The 19,557-nt window shown below is 45.6% G+C and overlaps 1 protein-coding gene and 1 non-coding gene across 2 annotated transcripts in view; both read left to right on the top strand.

The window, feature by feature from the left end:
• Positions 1-19,557, top strand: part of LOC148143976 (uncharacterized) — a 61,944-nt gene that overhangs the window by 1,371 nt on the left and 41,016 nt on the right. The window contains exon 2 of the mRNA XM_087975289.1: positions 1,266-1,957. Coding sequence (XP_087831415.1) covers positions 1,266-1,957 — 692 coding nt within the window. The remainder of the gene's footprint in view (positions 1-1,265; positions 1,958-19,557) is intronic.
• On the top strand, positions 19,010-19,083 carry trnan-guu (transfer RNA asparagine (anticodon GUU)). Its single transcript has one exon. It is a non-coding gene; the product is annotated as a tRNA-Asn (tRNA).

The raw sequence follows: 19,557 nt of genomic DNA, 5'->3' as shown, positions 1-19,557 counted from the left end.
GGACCAAAGGACCTGTTTCTGTGCTGTATATCTAGATGACTCTGGTTTGCCACGCCAGTCTGTTCAATTTCTCTCTGGTGTCATAGCCTTGATGTTTCATTCTAAAACTCCTGTGGGGGCACATTAACCATTTTGTGTCTGATTGATTGCCAAGAAGTTGCATTGCAGGTTCATCCTGAATTTACACACTACACACAAGGGCGGCACGGTAGCACAGTGGTTAGCACTGCTGCCTCACACCGCCAGAGACCTCGGTTCAATTCCCGCCTCAGGCGACTGACTGTGTGGAGTTTGCACGTTCTCCCCGTGTCTGCGTGGGTTTTCTCCGGGTGCTCCGATTTCCTCCCACAATCCAAAAATATGCAGTTTAGGTGAATTGGCCATGCTAAATTTCCCGCAGTGTTAGGTTAGGGGTATGGGTGGGTTGCGCTTCGGCGGGGCCGTGTGGACTTGTTGGCCCAAAGGGCCTGTTTCCACAATGTAACGCACTCTAATTTTTACTACCAAAAATCAGACCTGCTCACTCTCAACAGGATCCCAATGTCGTGGAAGATATTAATTTTCAGGTGGAGGGATCCAAAATTCAGAAAGATGTCAGTTGTGACTGTTCTGCTCTTCTGTCCCTGTCAGATCCTGAATCAGCACTTTCAGGAGAATTAGAATGGAGTGAGAAGAGAGGGAGAGAGAGAGAAGGATGGTGCTTTCAGTTTTGTGGAATAACAAAAGAAAAGAATGTTCTGCAGAAAGTAGAATTGCTTGTTCTGAATTTCTACCCTGGACTGACAGTGATGACTTTTGTAATCTCTTTTCAGGGTATTTGATATGAAGATGAAGTTTCAAAATCAACAGATGAAAGGCATATGCCTGAACCATTGACTCTCCTGCTCCTCAGATGCTGCCTGACCTGCAGTTTTCGACTCTGATTCTCCAGCATTTGTGAGTCACTCAATCCATCAGGACTGCAACAATTTTCAACTGTGATCCAATTGGTTCCTGTTTCAGTACGTTTTCAGCATCAGTGGGACTGGAAGAGAGCCCCTACTGTTGCAGCAACGCACTGAGTGTCGAGCCTGAAACAGTTATCTGGCCTGAAAAGAGGAATTCAAGGCAGGGAGGGGACATACACGCGTTTGTGTGCAACTGTAGCTTCGGCCATGGAGAAACCATGGAAGTGTGGCGACTGCGGGAAAGGCTTCCGTGTCCCGTCTGCCCTGGAGACACATCGGCGCAGTCACACCAGGGAGAAGCCATTCTCGTGTCCTGAGTGTGGGAAGGCCTTCAGTGATTCCTCCGCCCTGCTGAGGCACCGGCGGGTGCACACAGGGGAGAGGCCCTTCAGCTGCCCTGAGTGCAGGAAGAGCTTCAGCGATTCCTCCACCCGGCTGAGGCACTTGCGGGTTCACACAGGGGAGAGGCCCTTCAGCTGCCTCAAGTGTGGGAAGGCATTCAACGATTCCTCCGCCCTGATGAGGCACCAGTGGGTGCACACAGGGGAGAGGCCCTTCCGCTGCCCCGATTGTGGGAAGGTGTTCACTCGCTTCTCCCACCTCGTGATTCACCGGCGGGTCCACACCGGTGAGAAGCCCTTCCCCTGCCCCAAATGTGGGAAGGCCTTCAGCGATTCCTCTGACCTGCTGACCCACCAGCGGGTCCACACCGGCGAGAGGCCATTCACCTGCTCTGTCTGCGGGAAGTGCTTTACACGCTCTTCCGACCTGCTGAAGCACCAGCGGGTCCACACTGGGGAAAGGCCCTTCAGCTGCTCTGTGTGCGAGAAGGGCTTTACCCAACCCTCCCACCTGCTGACACACCGGTGTGTCCACACTGGAGAGAGGCCATTCACCTGCCTCGAGTGCGAGAAGGGCTTTGCTGTCTCCTCCACGCTACTGACGCACCAGCGGGTCCACACTGGGGAGAGGCCGTTTGCCTGCCCCGAGTGTGGGCAGAGGTTCACAATGTCCTGCAGCTTGAACAAGCACCAGCGGAGGCACCAATGCTCCTAACAATCAGATTCTGCCGGTAACGCTGCTGAGGGTCACCCCCAGGACAGAACCTCCTGCCCTGTCTGACAGTGGGGGCAGTGGGAGAGTTGGTAGGCTTTTTTGTTTTCTACTGGGGGAGTGGGGGTGGTGGCTCAGTGGTTAGCACTGCTGCCTCATAGCGCCAGGGACCCAGATTTAATTCCATCCTCAGGGTGACTGTCTGTGTGGCGTTTGCATGTAATTCCCCGCTGTGTCTGCGTGGGTTTCCTCTGCATGTTGCAGTGTCTTCCCAAAGTCCAAACGTGCGCATGTTTGGGCGAATTGGCCAAGCTAAATAGTCCCATAGTGTTGATGAATGTGTAGGTGTGGTGCCTTAGTTAGGGGTAGTGCAGAGTCATAGGGTAGGAGAATGTGTCTGGGTGAGTTACTCTTCAAAGGGTCGCTCTGAACTTGTTGGGCAGAAGGACCTGTTTCCTCACTGTAGTGATTCTATGATTCTGTGAACGTTGCTTCCAGTGGGCGCTGCTGCTCATTGAGCCCAGGACCCGCACAAACCTACGACCACAAGACTATTGGAGCAGAAGTTAGGATATTTTGACCCATCGAATCTGCTCCACCATCTGTTAGAGACAAAATAAAAAACTGCAGATGCTGGAATCTAAAATAGACAAACAGGAGGCTGGGCACAACAAGGCAGGCAGCACCAGGAGGTGGAGAAGTTAGCATTTCAGGTATTATCCCTCAGGACTGAAGAAGGGTTCTACCCGAAACGTTGACAACTCCATCAGAAATGATTTATCAGGATGTTGTTAGGACTAGAGGGAATGGGTTTAGAGTGAAAGGGGAAAGATTTAAAAGGGACCGAAAGGGAAAACTTTTCATGCAGTGTGGTGCGTGTATGGAACAAGCTGCCAGAGGAAGTGGAGGAAGCTGGTAGAATTTAAAAGACATTTGGTTGGGGACATGAATAGAAAGGGTTAGAGGGATTTGGGCCAAGTGCTGGCAAATGGGACTAGATTAATTTAGAATATCTGGTCAGCGTGGACGAGTCGGACTGAAGGATCTGTTTCCGCGCTGTACCTCTCTATGACTACCGGTCCTGATGTAAGTTTAGAATTGAGTAACTTTGAATAATTCAATCTTGTTGAATTCGCCTCCTGAAAGGTTTCAAATGAACCCCTCCAAGCGATATGAGTTAACTACGCCGAGTTGGATAAAGTATCCCATCAAGTTCAACATGAATGCGCAGTTGAAGAAGTTGAAGTCAGAAGTCACACAACACGAGGTTACAGTCCAACAGGTCTATTTGAAATCCCAAGCTTTGGGAGCATTGCTCCTTCATCAGTGCTGCTCCTTCATCACTTCACCTGATGAAGGAACAGTGCTTCGAAAGCTCATGAGTTCAAATCAATCTATTGGGATTCTCACCTGGTGTTGTGTGACTTCTGACCTGTCCACCCCCAGCACCTCCACATCAGAGTTGACGAATGAGATCAGATTTTATTCAGCATGATTTAGTGAGATATTCATCTGGCTGCCCTTATGCCTGAAACATCGATTCTCCTGCTACTCGGGTGCTGTCAGACCTGCTGTGCTTTTCCAGCACCACACTCTCAACTCTGATCTCCAGCATTTGCAGTCCTCAATTTTTCCTGGTTCATGTGAAAACTCAACATTGTCAGAGTTACGAAGAGACGCCAGTCACAGAGTACTCTTGCACAGAGACAGGCCCTTCAGCTCAAACTGGTCCATGCTGACCAAAATGTTTGTCAACACTAACCTCATTTCCCTGCACTTGGCCCATATCCTTCTCAAGCTTTCCTACCCATGTATTTGTTGAAACGCCTTTTCAATATTGTTAATGTACCTGTTTCAACCACTTCCACTGGCAGCTGTTTCCCCAGGCGAACTACACTCTGTAAATATTTTGCCCCACATTTCTTCTTCCATCTTTCTCCTCTCGCCATAAAAACGCGTCCTTGGACTTGAAATCCTCCCCCTAGGGAAGAGACAGCTACCATTAACCCAAATCTACCCCTCATGGTTTGAAAATATTGCCTCTCAACTTCCTCTGCTCCAGTGGAAAAACATCCCAGCCTATCCAACCTAAATTCTAATTTGATAATAATGGCAGTGATGATTTTGGCTGTGTGTGTGTCAAGGATCTCTCATTTCTAAGCCAATGCTGTGCCTCTTAAGTTCACCTGATCTTAAAACGAATGGCACCCCATTCATTTAAAATGTCCATGTTTTCTGTGTAAAGTCGGTCCTGGTCAGGAAATAGGCAGTGGTGTCTTATATTCCCGTCGACTTCTTGTGACCGGGTTCATATGCTCTGTTTTGAGATGTATGAGTAAATCTTCAGAACAAAAGATTAATGCAGCCCTTTATTCATGTCTCATTATTAAAAACACTTTCTCCATTTACAGATGTGATTGAGAAGCTTCTCCCAATGAATCTTTGACTGATAACCGCATTTGTCAGGCTTTTGAAAGTCACTGCAGCTCTGTCACAGCACAGGGGAGGGCTCTTTCAGACACAACGCGTCATGCAGAAAATTCTCCCACATTAGTCGAGCAAAGTAGACGTCTTTTTAAGACATTGTGAAAATTGAAAGGGTTCAGAAAAGGTTTGGAAGGATGTTGCCCGGGTTGCAAGGTTAGAGCAACAGGGAGAGGCTGAATACGCTGGTATTATTTTCCCTGAAGCTTTAGAGTCAGCCAGAAACATCTGTTGAATCAGGAAACATCTCTTCCTGCAGCAGCTTCAGACAGACTGCTTGCTAAAACCAAAAGCAGGGGAAAAGAATGGGACAACTGCCCTTTCATTGTAGAAGAGTTTTAGAAAAAAAAGTGTCAAACCCTTTTCCCGGATTGTTGCCTTAGCCAGTATCTGTTAACCATTAGCGAAAACGTTAAACCTGGATGAATGGGAAGCCATTTACAACCCCTCCTGAAAATAAACCAACAACGTAATCTTAAAGGAGCAGCATGATCACAACAAAAAGCACCTGAACTGAAACATTTGTATCAAAGGGCTGTACAGTTAGCAGGACAAGAAAACACATTTGCAATTTCACCAATCAATTTAAATCAGCCCCATTGGCTACCAAAAACTTATTAAATTTAAATCCTAAAGTTTTGACAACAGGACCAATCCTATCATAAAGAATTGGTGCTCTCAGTCATCTGTGTATGAGAGAAAGCATCATTTAGAAAAATAGAGAAGGGCATTCCTGATAGAGGAATCGGAGGAGGCATCCCCGACAGAAGATGGCACAGAATATTCCGGAAGACACATAACCTGGTTGTAATCTGAGAGATTAAATTCTATTATGTGTTATCTGAGTGGGACATGCATTGATTGGAACAGCATACCAGAAGAATCTTGATTTATTCCAGAATACTCAGTGGTTAGGAAGGATTTATTCAGTTTGTTAGTAGTTTTGTTCATTTGTTCACCGTGAGAGTTGGTTAAATAAATTGCTGATTGTCGGTTGTAAAGTGTCAGGGATTTACTTTTAACACTACAGCAGGTTACACCACTTATCACACTGACTTTACAGATTAAAGGGCAACGTGCCACTCTTTGGACGTTTCGGTTTGAGATCTTGGAGAGTGGTGGGGCGGGGTTCAGCCTTCGCTTTGTAACAGTATTGATGACATTCTCTTGAATGCAATGGAGTCAATATTAATCCCAGCCTCTTGGTGTGGTTGTGGGTGAATCACCTTAATTTGGCTCCTGACTCAGAAACCGCACAGACAATCAAATGCTGAAACAATTATTTGCACTTTATTGCACGTAGCAACCAGAAATAAAACCTCTCAAGTTCATTCAGCTTCACCAACCCCCCCCCCCCCCCCCCCCCCCCCCCCCCACCAAACCTGGCTATCACCCAGTTGATGGCTGAATTTAACTGGGTTTCCACCGACAGTGCCCATCTCTGGAAGTGTCCAGGGGTTTGATGCAGTATTATTCTTTTAAGTACTGCTGCTGCTTTATCATTCTGGAGTTGAATTTTGGTGGCGTTTCCTCAATTTCAAATCTGTGGTGTGACTTTTTTTTAAGACTCTAACATCACCTCACATTGCTGGAGACCTCAGGTCTGTAGTTTACCTTCTTATCCTTGAGGGTTAGCTGTCTGTTTGAAACAGCCTGCCCTGCAATTAACCCCTCTATGTCAGGGCTTTCCTTCCACAGGCAGAATTAATTGTCCTTTTGTCACACCATTGTAAAATAACATTATCTTACCTGTCCCAAGAAACAACTTATTGTGTTGCCTCCTTCTTCCCAGGGATGGTTAACAAGCCATTTATCGTATTGAATCTGCTTTGCTATTCAATCATGGCTGATATGTTTCTTAACCCCATTCTCCCGTAACGTTTGAGCCCCTTGATACTCAAGAATGAGTGAATGGTGGAGCAGACTCAATGGGCTGAATGGCCTAATTTCACTTCCTGTGGTGTCACAGTTTCTCGTCAGCCCTTTCATTTCTTGCTCCAGAAAGCGTTATTGTTGACTCGTGAAGTTTGGGAAGTTCTGGAGTTTACAAGTGCACACCACGCTCCTCTATGCCTCCTCCTCAGCCTTAAAGTAAAGGGAAGACGTTTTAGAACAGAAATAAGGAAAACTTCAGACAGAGAGTGGTAATCGATGGAATTCACTGCCCCGGAAGGCTGTGGAGGTAAGATCATTGAATATATTTTCTTGAGTATCAAGAGGATCAAAGGTTATAGGGAGAACGGGGTTGAGAAACTTATCAGCCATGACTGAATGGTGGAGCAGACTCGATGGGCTGAATGGCATAATTTCTGCTCCTATAGTCTAATGATATGCTGATGTGTGGAGGGGTGAGGATGGGGGAAAAGAGCTAAAGAGGGGAATACAATTAAGGTGAAGCTGGATACAGATACATAGGAAATACAAGAATTGTACGATAAATTTCAGACCACATAGAAGCACTGGCAGGGCTTACTGAAGATCTACAATATGCTGCAGTTCGATATTACAAGCCCATAAACAACTGCAAATCAGACAAGGTATTTTCAGAAGTTGGACCATGAACGCCTGAAGCTGCTGCTGCTCTTTCTCTCTCTCTCTCTCTCTCTCTCTCTCTCTCTCTCTCTCTCTCTCTCACGCAATGAAGATTGATCTTCACCCAGACTAGAACTTCTTTCCTCTGTCCAAATATTTGTGAACGCAGACCTTGTTTTGAAGGATGGCATGTTGTCTGATCATCACAATTAAAGGGGTGTCTTCCCCCTGATATGCAAAGGGACAGTCAGTCAGGGGAGGGCAGGGTCACGTCTTGTGTTGTTGTGTGGAATCTGTGACAGCTGCAACAATTCATCCCAACTCCTGTACTCAGTGCTCTGACTGATGAAAGCAAGCATGCCGAAAGTCTTCTTCACCGACCTGTCTACCCATGACTCCACTTTCTAGGAGCTATGAACCTTGGTTTGAATTACTGCATATGAAACAGATTTGGTGCTTATCTCAAATCTAATTCGGTATTTTATACTGAATGCCATGACTGATGAAGGCCAGTGTGCCAAACAATTTCTACCTGTGACTCCATTTTCAGAGAACTGTGAACCTGTACTCCAAGATCCCTCTGTTCCACTACACTCCTTAAGGTCCTACCATTCACCATGAAATTCCTACCTTGATTTGACTATACAAAATGTAAGACCTCACACTTATCTATATTAAACTCCATTTGCCATTAACTTTAAACCTATGCCCTCTAATTTTGGACTTCCCCACCCCAAGGGAGAAGACCTTGCCTATTTACCTTACCCATGTCCCTCATGATTTTATAAATGTCTTTAATGTCACCCCTCAGCCTCCAAAGCTCCAGGGAACATAGCTCCAATCTATTCAACCTCTTCCTGTAGCTCAAACCCTCCAACCCTGGCAGCATCCTTGTAAATATTTTCTGAACCCTTTCAAGTTTCACAACACCCTTCCTGTAGCAGAAAGCACAGAAATTGCATGCAGCATTGCAACAATGATGGAACCAATGTCCTCTCTGAAGAGGATTTTAAAACAATATTTATAACTACAAGCAAATCAGGTTAGTTGGGCATGACTTTCCCAAAGCAGTTTGTTTTGGTTGTCCTTCATTAACCTATGCTTTAAAATATATAAGAAAATATTTTGAGGGATGGGATTGTTGCTAGCACGTCCAACATTTGCTCCCCATCCCTCATGGCCTTTGGACTGAGCGATTGGCTTCCTGCGAAAAGGCAGTTGAGAGTCAACCACATTGTAGTAGGTCTGGAGTCACATGATGTGAGCGTGTGCACGCGTGTGAAGAGTTGTCAGTGGTAGATTTCCCTCCCTAAAAGAACACTTTCACAACACTCTGTCATGACTGGACAAAAACAACAGTTCTGGCAGCATCTATGAGGAGACGACAGTGTTACTGTTTTGAGTCCGGTGGCCTTTCAAAATTAGGCTGGATTCAAAACATTAACTGTTTTCTTTCCACAGATGCTGCCAGACCTGCTGCATTTCCCCAGCAATTGTGTCTTTTGTTGCTGATCTCCAACAGCTGCAATGCATTGTCTTAGCCAATAATGGTTTCCTGGTTGCCAGTGCAGAGATAAACTCTCATTTCCAGATCTTTTTATTCGTTGAAAATAAAGTCCACTAGCATCCATGATGGGATTTTAATTTTTGTTCTCAGAAGACCGAGATCTTTGGGCTACTTAACCAGTATCACTAGATCGCAATCTTCCCTTCACTGACAGTGACATTGACAATCTTGTCCTGAATATTTTTCTTTATTCATTCATGGAACGTGACACTTGGTCTCCCAAAAAATAACCAAGTGCCAATTCAGAGGGCAGTTAAGAGTCAACCACATGACTTTGGATCAAGAGTGACACATTCACCAAACTGGGAAAGGACTGAAGATTTCCTTCCTTAAAAAAAGGTTATTAGTGAACAAGATAGGTACTTATGATAATTGATAAGATCACTAAAGCAGCGATAAGTTTATATTCCAGATACATAAATTGATTTCAAATTGCATCGGGGCCATAGCAGCATCAATTTGAAACTCCAGATGTTAAATCCAGTAACAATGCCCAAATGCCACCAACTCCCTACAATCTCTAGGCTTCCAACACTGACTGGTCTGTAATTGACAGTTGCATCCTTTTCCTCCTTACTATTTACTCAAAGTTTGTGCGAAGATTTGTCGCTCGGGTGCTCGTTGTTGTGTGACCCCTAGGACTCATAACGGCACACAAACCAACAGCCACGCTCAGACAACAACTCACCAGAACGAAGGACCCGATACCCAACATGAGCAAGACGGATGTAGTGTACAAAATACCATGCAAGGACTGCACTCAACACTATATAGGACAAACAGGAAGACAGCTAACAATCCGCATACATGAACATCAACTAGCCACGAAACGACACGGCCAGCTATCCTTCGTAGCCACACACGCAGACAACAAGCAACATGAATTCGACTGGGACAACACTACTATCATCGGGCAAGACAGACAGAGAACAGCCAGGGAATTCCGAGAGGCATGGCATTCATCCACAAACTCCATCAACAAACACATCGACCTGGACCCAATATACCAACCACTACAGCGGACAGCTGAAACTGACAACCGGAAGCGGCAGGGTCAGACCACTATAAACACCGGAGGAAACATCAAAGAAGCGCTTCGCAGGAGGCTCCCAAGCACTGATGATGTCGCCTAGCCAGGGGACGAAATGTTTGCAACAAAAACTTCCAGCTCGGTGAACAGAATTACTATTTACTATTCAATTCAGCCCATTGAGTTGACTCTGCCATTTGTTCAGATCACGATTATTCTGGGAAACATTTACTCCATTTTGCTGCCATTTCCCCATAATCCTCAATTCGCTTACTGATTTAAAAAAAATCTATCTCAGCCTTGAATGCACGTAACAACCCAGGCTCAACAGCCCTCTGTAGTATCAAGTTCCACAGATTTACTGCCCTCAGGAGAAATTCCTATCTGTCCTAAACATGCAATCTCTTATTTGGAGGTTACTTCCTCTGGTTCCAGACTCACCCACTTTTCCACGTCGAGCCTATCAAGTCTCCTCAGAATCTTGTACGTGACAATAAGGTTACCTCTAATTCTCCAACTTCTAATAAGCACAGGCCCAAACCATTCAGTTCTCCTCATAAGACGTTCTTTCCATCCCTGGTATCATCATGGTCAACCTTCTCTGGACTGCCTCCAATGCCAATATATCTTTCCTACAGGTAAAGGGCCCTAAACTGTTCACAGTATTCAGTTGTGGCCTGACTAATGCCTTACATAGGTTCACTATAACCTCCCTACATTTCTACTCTATTGAAAAGGCCAACCTCCCATTTGCCTCCCTATTACTCACTGAAATTGGATGAAGAGATTCGTGGACGTGATTCCAAATCCCTCTATTCTAAAGCTTTCTCCATTAATATTCATTTCTTCACCTCCTGACAAACTGTATTACCTCATTTTCCCATCTGCCAAGCTTTCGCTCATTTGCTTAACCTGTCTATATCCCTCTCCAGATATCTAATGTCATCCTCACCACCTGCTTTCACATCAACTGTCTCTTCTACAAATTTAGCAATAGTACCTTCACTTTACTTATCCAAGTAATTCGTATATATATTGTAAATAATGTTGGCCCCAGCGCTGATCCCTGTGGTACACCACGAGTTACAAGTTGTCATCCTGAACATGCCCCTTACCACAACTGTGGTAGTTAGCCAATCCTCTATCCATGCTAACATACAGCCTCCCAACACTGTGGGCTCTTTGCTTACTATTTCATGAGATGTGAATGTCATTGGCTGTGCCAACAACTCTTCCCAAACACACCTTGAAAAGGTGGTGCTCAACTGCCTCTTAAATTGCTTCACAAATATGATGTGGACTGCAACAATGTTCAGGAGTGAGTTCCAGCATTTTGGTCAATAACAAAGAAACAATGCGATATATCTTGCAGTCGGAAGCCTGTGTTCACACTTGTCTGTTCTTGGTGGTTGAGGTCATGACTTGGAAGGTGCTTTTGAACCACCACCACTCATGCAATCAAGCCAGACTGATAGATTGTGGCCCGAGACTCTGCCATTTTGACTTCCCTCATCAATCTACATTCTTTCCAGCGAAGTTTCAGTCTCAAACCGCCATGCCTTCTGTTACGGCTTAAAAGATAAGAATACACATGATTACCAACCGTATTTTGGGTTGTATAAATCTTTGCCTGCCAGAATTATTTTCCAAAAGACTTTAATTAAACTGGGTGACTGCATGAAATGGTTTGTTGGTCAGACTATAATCATCATCCTCAAAGGAGACAATGCCAGTAATACCATTGAACTCGTCTTTTTGTTTAAAAAGCACAAGTTCTTGATTTGTTTTTACAACTTACTGGCATTACACCATTAATTTTGTTTTACAACAATCCAACAGATTAATTAATAATACACAGTGAATACCAAGGCTGATTAATGTGAAATTAAATTTGACTGAAAATGTAAAATCGAGATGAGAGATAACAAATGGGGGAAGGGCAGAAGGCAGGAAATGCAGCATCACAGAAGGTGCTCCTCCAGGGAGTGTATTTTACCAACTACAACTGCGAAATATAAACAAACACTCTGACATGATCCTCCGGTTTTCATGTAAACCACACTCCCATACAGGAGGTACCATTTAAATAAGTTAATAGATACAAGCCTTGAGCATATCCAGCCTCCAGCCGGGCCCCCCGCTTCTTGGAGCTCGGAGAGGGGTTCCCACTCATTCATTCAACAGGAGGCGGCTCAATTTATTGTAATGGGCACGGAGGGTACACTGGTCGTGTCTCATGTTGAGGAGGAAGCTGTTTCCTCTCATTCAACTCAAGAGGACCTATTTACTGGAGGTTTTTTTTTTGTGGTGCAGCTGTAGTCACCCATAGAGCCCTGAGGCTCAGGTTCAAATCCCACTGCTCCAGTGTGTGTAATAACATTACTTCCCAAGTCACGTGCCAATTGGCACAGGGAGAAGAAAATTAGGGAAGTAAACACGTCAACCTGTTCAATGCTATCTCCAATCATTTCACTTCCTGTCCCATTCGTACTCCAGGGAGCCCAGCCTCGTTTCACGAAGGTTCTTTTTGAGAAGTTTAATCGGGCATTTTTGCACAAGTCAAGTTAAGAAAGCCGGGATCTCTCGCCAGACTGCGCGGGAGACAACAACAGTAATTCTCGGCGGGGAGGCTGAATTATGAATTCACTAATAGCCTCCCCTAAGCGATGGCACAGCGCATGCCAACGCCTGTCTCTGTGGCGCATTTGTTCAGCGCATTCGGCCGTCAACCGAAAGGTTGGTGGTTCAAGCCCAACTAGGGTGGCAGTGTTTGCTGTTCTTCCTTGGCTTCGAAGCTGCACACTTTTAATGGGGTCAGGAAAGTGTTCCCCAAACGGAAATCCTCTCCCCAAAGGGGTTTCTGAATTGAATTAATGTCTAACGTAAGGGACTGCGGATGCTGAGAAGCCGAGACAAAAAGACAAACTCGGCAGGTTTGACAGTACCTGTCGGAGAAAACAGAATTTTGAAATGTTGTCTCTGATTCTCTTTCCACAGATGTTGCCTGACCTGCTGAGTTCCTCCTGCAATTTCTAGTTTTGTTTTTAACGGAAATTTCACCTTTTGGGATGAAACATCTCGACTCGCCATGTGCAGATATTTAATCCTTTCGAATCACTGTGAAGTGATTGGATTCAAACAAACTCTGCGATGATTCACTCTTTCTCAGCTCCACAGGCAGGCAGACCTGGGAAGTGAAGTTGTCAGTGTGGTTCTGTATTCGTGGGCCGAGTGGTTCATGCGATGGACTTGAAATCCATTGCGGTTTCCCCACGCAGGTGTGAACCCTGCCGACTACAAAATGAGAAATGTCGTCGAAAAGAAAGGGAGCTTGCTCCCCGGTTTCTTCTTTAAGATTCAAATCAGTGGAGGGGGAAAAGTATTTCACTCACATTGGGACTGGTGGGAATCTGCAACCCACTGCCTGTTCGGGTGGAACAAGCAGATACCCGCAGAGATTTGTTTGAGGCTATGAAGAAAGTGTTTGGAAATGAGATTAGAACAGGGACGGGCATGAAATCGTGATCGAAATGAAGCAGGCACCTGAGGACAAGGGTGTTTCCTTTGCCAGTGAAAGATGCTGCTTCACAAAGTTGGGCCTGTGGAAGGGAAATCAGTGACGGTGATTATCTTTGGTTGTTCACCTTGTGAAGGTTCCCATTGCTGCGCATGTCCGTATTAACGTCAGAACTCTGCAGCATGGTGGCGTTAGATACGCACAGGGCCGGGGCGCAATGGATGACGCATCTGCTCCACCTACCTGTTTGAAATGCAGCTCACAGCTTCTTCACACACCCCAATTAATCTTTCTCATTGTCCTGAAGCCGGCATACGGTTTGAATTCCCGATCTGCGGGAATGAGAATCTTTTCACTGTCTCGCGTCAGTCAATGTCCCTGAGAACATCGGAGTCAAGTCACAGCGCTGTCAGAGGAGGGGAAGCTGAAATAGCCCCACACGCTGCTCACGGGCACATTTTACTTTCCCCAACTCACCGCCTCAACCACTGCTGCTCCTGGGAGTGGAAAGGAACAATCACCAAAACCCAGTCTTAGCTTTGTGAATCTTCAGAAAATCCGCAAACGTTCATCCCTTCGGATTTTCTATCCTGGGCTGAGAGGGATTTGTATTGTCACTCTTTTGTAGGACATTGCAAGTGGATGTTTTGCAGAAAAGCACCACAATGCAATCTGATTAATCAGGACCTGGATGTTTTCGGTCTTTGAATGTAAGTGTTGTGCTCAACAACTTTGTTGTTCACAGTTTATAATACTTATCTTCCCAGTCCACTGTATCACTTGTTGAAAATGTTTAATTTGCGTCTTGTAATCCTTTCACTGTCTGCTAATGAGGATCGCGTTTCCGTGTTTTACCTAAATTATCTTGACCTTGCATACCTCAAGCCTCAAGCTAATTTCACGAGAAACCTTCTCCAGTTCAAAAGCCAACTGTTAATGATGGCTCTGTTTCTTGTCACGTATCCAATTTCAGATCGATGTTGTTAATGTCCCTTTTATTCCTTCAGATCCAAGTTTCGCTCTCAGGGCTAGAACAGAACTGTCACCAAATACATTTACCAATCTACGTTCATCCTACCGATTGTATTAGCATCATCAACACTTCTCATCAAAATAACTCGAGAGACTTTCATCACAATTTTCTGTGAACAGTTCTACATTAGCTTTGCTGAATGAACCCCAAATTTCTTGAAGTGGCTCCTTATTTTCGGCCCTGATTATTAATCTCTCTATGCATGGGAATGGATCCTTCCCACCCGCTCTATCACTCATCCATGTGTGTAGTTCAATTCGATCTCCCATCAGCCTCCTTTGTCCTGATCAAATCCAGGGGAACAGGATACGTTGGGGCTATGGCGCGGACAGGACAAACCCAATACTCACCTTTCCTGTTAGAACCATTCCATGAGAAATTTTAGACCACAACTTTGGGCGTGCAGTTGTGGCCGAACACTTAAGGTGTTGGCGTAGAGATCCTTTGGGGCTCCCCCGCCCAAGGTGGTAACCTGCTGACTATGCTTTCTACGCTGGCGATTTTAAATGACTTCCTGTTGGTTGCATTATCGCTCAAACTTCACTAAACCCGTCTCAATAAAGTCCCGCTTTCTCATGTCTGGGAATTGATTGCCATGCAGGTAACTCTGGTTCTGAACAAACAACGTACCAGCCTCATAACGCCAGCTCTGTTTACCTTTCCACAGATGCTGCTCGACCTTTTGGCTTTCTGCAGTATTCTCTGTGTTTATTAGGCACAAGTGCTGCTTTTCATTCAAGAACTTCAATCCCTGTCCTCTGGTAACTGACTCTTGTCAGTGGCAATTGGTTCTTCTGATCATTAATCTGCCCATTCCCACCGCTTCTTCTCCCATCATTACCAACAGCCCCAGGAAATCTCCAGTTAACCTTCTTTGCTCCAAAGCGAACATTCCCAACGTTGAGAATGTCTCTCCAAAATGGAAATTCCTCATCCCTGGACATGACGCAAGGGGTACAATTGGGAAGAGATTTTGGCAAAATATTGTCAGTTAGGAAATGGAAAAATGTTCATGAAGCAAAACAGAAATCCCAGTCTCCAGCTTTGTGAATCTTTAGAAACTCTTTGGGAAGCGGATTTAGAGGAGAATGAAAGATGAACTGTCCGATTGAGTAGAGACTGTCCTGACACCGTCCCCTTGTTGAAGAGGCCGGGAGATTGACTCTGATGTTCACGGGACATGAACTGATCTGAGACATTGAAAGAATTGTCGTTCCTGCACATCAGGAATTCAAACCCCTTCTCGTCTCCGAGCCAATGAGAGAACTCGGGAACAGGCAAAACACTGAAAGGCTCGAAGGGCGACGGCCCCGGAGTAAGAAAGCTCGTTCCTCCTGACATGGATTTTTCTGCAGACTGTCCCCGGTGTCTCCACAATAAATCTCCCAGGCGTTATTATGGAAAAGTAAAACTGATAGACGCCAAATGTAATTCTAGGCGGGGTGGCTGAATTATGAATTCGCTAATAGCCTCCCCTAAGCGATGGCGCAACCCTCGTGGTCCCCTGTCTCTGTGGCGCAATTGGTCAGCGCGTTCGGCTGTTAACCGAAAGGTTGGTGGCTCGAGCCCACTCAGGGGCGGTGTGTTCGTTGTTATTCCTTGGTTTCAAAGCTGTGTGCTTTTGATGGGGTCAGGAAAATGTTCCCCAAACGGAAATCTTCTCCACAAAGGGGTTTCTGAATTGAATTAATTTCGAACGTCAGGGACTGCGGATGCGGAGAAGCCGAGACAAAAAGAGAAACTCGGCAGGTTTGACAGTACCTGTCGGAGAAAACAGAATCCTGAAATGGTGCCTCTGATTCTCTTTCCACGGATGCTGCCTGACCTGCTGATTTCCTCCTGCAATTTCTAGTTTTGTTTTTAACTGAAAGTTCATTTCATCTTTTGGGATGAAACACCTAAATATCTGCAAACACCGTGTGCAGATATTTAACTCTTTCGAAACACTGTGAAGTGATTGGATTCAAACAAACTCTGCGATGATTCACTCTTTCTCAGCTCCAAAGGCACACAGACCTGGGAAGTGAAGTTGTCAGTGTGGTTCTGTATTCGTGGGCCGACTGGTTAATGCGATGGACTTGAAATCCATTGCGGTTTCCCCACGCAGGTGTGAACCCTGCCGAGTACAAAATGAGAAATGTCGTCGAAAAGAAAGGGAGCTTGCTCCCCGGCTTCTTCTTTCAGATTCAAATCAGTGGAGGGGGAAAAATATTTCACTCACATTGGGGCTGGTCGGGAATCTGCAACCCACTGCCTGTTCGGGTGGAACAAGCAGATACCCGCAGAGCTTCGTTTGAGGCTGTGAGCAAAGTGTTTGGAAATGAGATTAGAACAGGGACGGGCATGAAATCGTGATCGAAATGAAGCAGGCACCTGAGGACAAGGGCGTTTCCTTTGCCAGTGAAAGATACTGCTTCACAAAGTTGGGCCTGTGGAAGGGAATCAGTGACGGTGATTATCTTTGTTTGTTCACCTTGTGAAGGTTCCCATTGCTGCGCTTGTCCGTATTAACGTCAGAACTCTGCAGCATGGCGGCGTTAGATACGCACAGGGCCGGGGCGCAATGGATGACGCATCTACTCCACCTACCTGTTTGAAATGCAGCTCACAGCTTCTTCACACACCCCAATTAATCTTTCTCATTGTCCTGAAGCCGGCATACGGTTTGAATTCCCGATCTGCGGGAATGGGAATCTTTTCACTGTCTTGCGTCAGTCAGTGTCCCCGAGAACATCAGAGTCAAGAAACAGCGCTGTCAGATGAGGGGAAGCTGAAATAGCCCCACACGCTGCTCACGGGCACATTTTACTTTCCCCAACTCAACGCCTCAACCACTGCGGCTCCTGGGAGTGGAAAGAAAACAATCACCAAAACCCAGCCTTAGCTTTGTGAATCTTCAGAAAATCAGCAAACGTTCATCCCTTCGGATTTTCTATCTTGGGCTGACAGGGATGGGTTTTGTCACTCTTTTGTAGGACATTGCAAGTGGATGTTTTGCAGAAAAGCACCACAATGCAATCTGATTAATCAGGACCTGGATGTTTTCGGTCTTTGAATGTAAGTGTTGTGCTCAACAACTTTGTTGTTCACAGTTTATAATACTTATCTTCCCATTCCACTGTATCACTTATCGAAACTGTTTAATTTGCGTCTTGTAATCCTTTCACTGTCTGCTAATGAGGATCGCGTTTCCGTGTTTTACATAAATTATCTTGACCTTGCATACCTCAAGCCTCAAGCTCATTTCACGAGAAACCTTCTCCAGTTCAAAAGCCAACTGTTAATGATGGCTCTGTTTCTTGTCACGTATCCAATTTCAGATCGATGTTGTTAATTCCCCTTTTATTCCTTCAGATCCAGGTTTCGCTCTCAGGGCTAGAACAGAACTGTCGCCAAATACATTTACCAATTCTCATCAAAATAACTCGAGAGACTTTCATCACAATTTTCTGTGAACAGTTCTACATTAGCTTTGCTGAATGAACCCCAAATTTCTTGAAGTGGCTCCTTATTTTCGGCCCTGATTATTAATCTCTCTATGCATGGGAATGGATCCTTCCCACCCGTTCTATCACTCATCAATGTGTGTAGTTCAGTTCGATCTCCCATCAGCCTCCTCTGTCCTGATCAAATCCAGGGGAACAGAATACGTTGGGACTATGGCGCGGACAGGAAAAGCCTAATACTCACCTTTTCTGTTAGAACCATTCCATGAGAAATTTTAGACCACAACTTTGGGCGTGTAGTTGTGGCCGAACACTTAAGGTGCTGGCGTAGAGATTCTTTGGGGCTCCCCCGCTCAGGGTGGTAACCTGCTGACTATGCTTTCTTCACTGGCGATTTTAAATGACTTCCTGTTGGCTGCATTATCGCTCAAACTTCACAAAACCCGTCTCGATAAAATCACGTTTTCTCATGTCTGGGAATTGATTGCCATGCAGGAACCTCGGGTTCTGAACAAACAACGTACCAGCCTCACAACGTCAGCTCTGTTTACCTTTCCACAGATGCTGCTCGTCCTGTTGGCTTTCTGCAGTATTCTCTGTGTTTAATCGGCACAAGTGCTGCTTTTCATTCAAGAACTTCAATCCCTGTCCTCTGGTAACTGACTCTGGTCAGTGGCAATTGATTCTTCTGATCATTAATCTGCCCATTCCCACCGCTTCTTCTCCCATCATTACCAACAGCCCCAGGAAATCTCCAGATAACCTTCTTTGCTCCAAAGCAAACATTCCCAACCTTGGGAATGTCTCTCCAAAATGGAAATTCCTCATCTCTGGAAATGAATCATGGCGTACAATTGGGAAGAGGTTTTGGCAAAATATTGTCAGTTACGAAATGGAAAAATGTTCATGAAGCAAAACAGAAATCCCAGTCTCCAGCTTTGTGAATCTTTAGAAACTCTTTGGGAAGCGTATTTAGAGGAGAATGAAAGATGAACTGTCCGACTGAGTAGAGACAGTCCAGACACCGTCCCCTTGTTGAAGAGGCCGGGAGATTAACTCTGATGTTCTCGGGACATGAATTGATCTGAGACATTGAAAGAATTGTCGTTCCTGCACATCAGGAATTCAAACCCCTTCTCGCCTCCGAGCCAATGAGAGAACTCGGGAACAGGCAAAACACGGAAAGGCTCGAAGGGCGACGGCCCCGGAGTAAGAAAGCTCGTTCCTCCTGACATGGATGTGTCTCCAGCCTGTCCCCGGTGTCTCCACAATAAATCTCCCAGGCTTTATTATGGAAAAGTAAAACTGATAGACGACAACTGGAATTCGAGGCCGGGAGGCTGACTTATGAATTCACTAATAGCCTCCCCTAAGTGATAGCGCAACCCATGTCATCGCCTGTCTCTGTGGCGCAATTGGTCAGCGCGTTCGGCTGTTATCCGAAAGGTTGGTGGTTCGAGCCCACCCAGAGGCGATGACCGTCTGGTTGCCTGTCTCTTTAGCACGCCACCCTGTTGCCTGGCCAACATCTCTGTCTCAGGCATGCAGCAGTGTTCCAGCAAAGCTCCGCTCCAGATGGAAGACCAGCGCCTCATTTTCCGTTTGGAATCCTCCAGTCTTCAAGATCGAGTTCAATATTATTTGGATCCGAACTCCCGCATGCCCTTGATCCCTACCACACCCACACGAGGCCGTGTTATCACATCGTCTGCTGTTACACACGACTTATTGTTCGCCAGGAATAGTCTCCATGAACAGTTAGTCAAACCCGACACAGATCGTTATTCTCTCCTTTGTCCCTCCAATGTTCTCCATCTGAACTAGTGGCAAAGAGAGCAATGTAGATTGATATCCCTGAGCCAGCTCTTTGTCCCATCTCCAGGAACCGGGTTCTCTCCACTGGCGGATAATTAAACCACTTTGTTGTTGCGTTGACGTGAGGAGATTG

Source organism: Chiloscyllium plagiosum, unplaced genomic scaffold (assembly GCF_037043375.1).
Source record: "Chiloscyllium plagiosum isolate Xiang-an unplaced genomic scaffold, Cpla_swu_hap1 HiC_scaffold_27, whole genome shotgun sequence".
Taxonomy (NCBI): domain Eukaryota; kingdom Metazoa; phylum Chordata; class Chondrichthyes; order Orectolobiformes; family Hemiscylliidae; genus Chiloscyllium; species Chiloscyllium plagiosum.
This window is presented reverse-complemented; position numbering and strand designations above follow the sequence as displayed.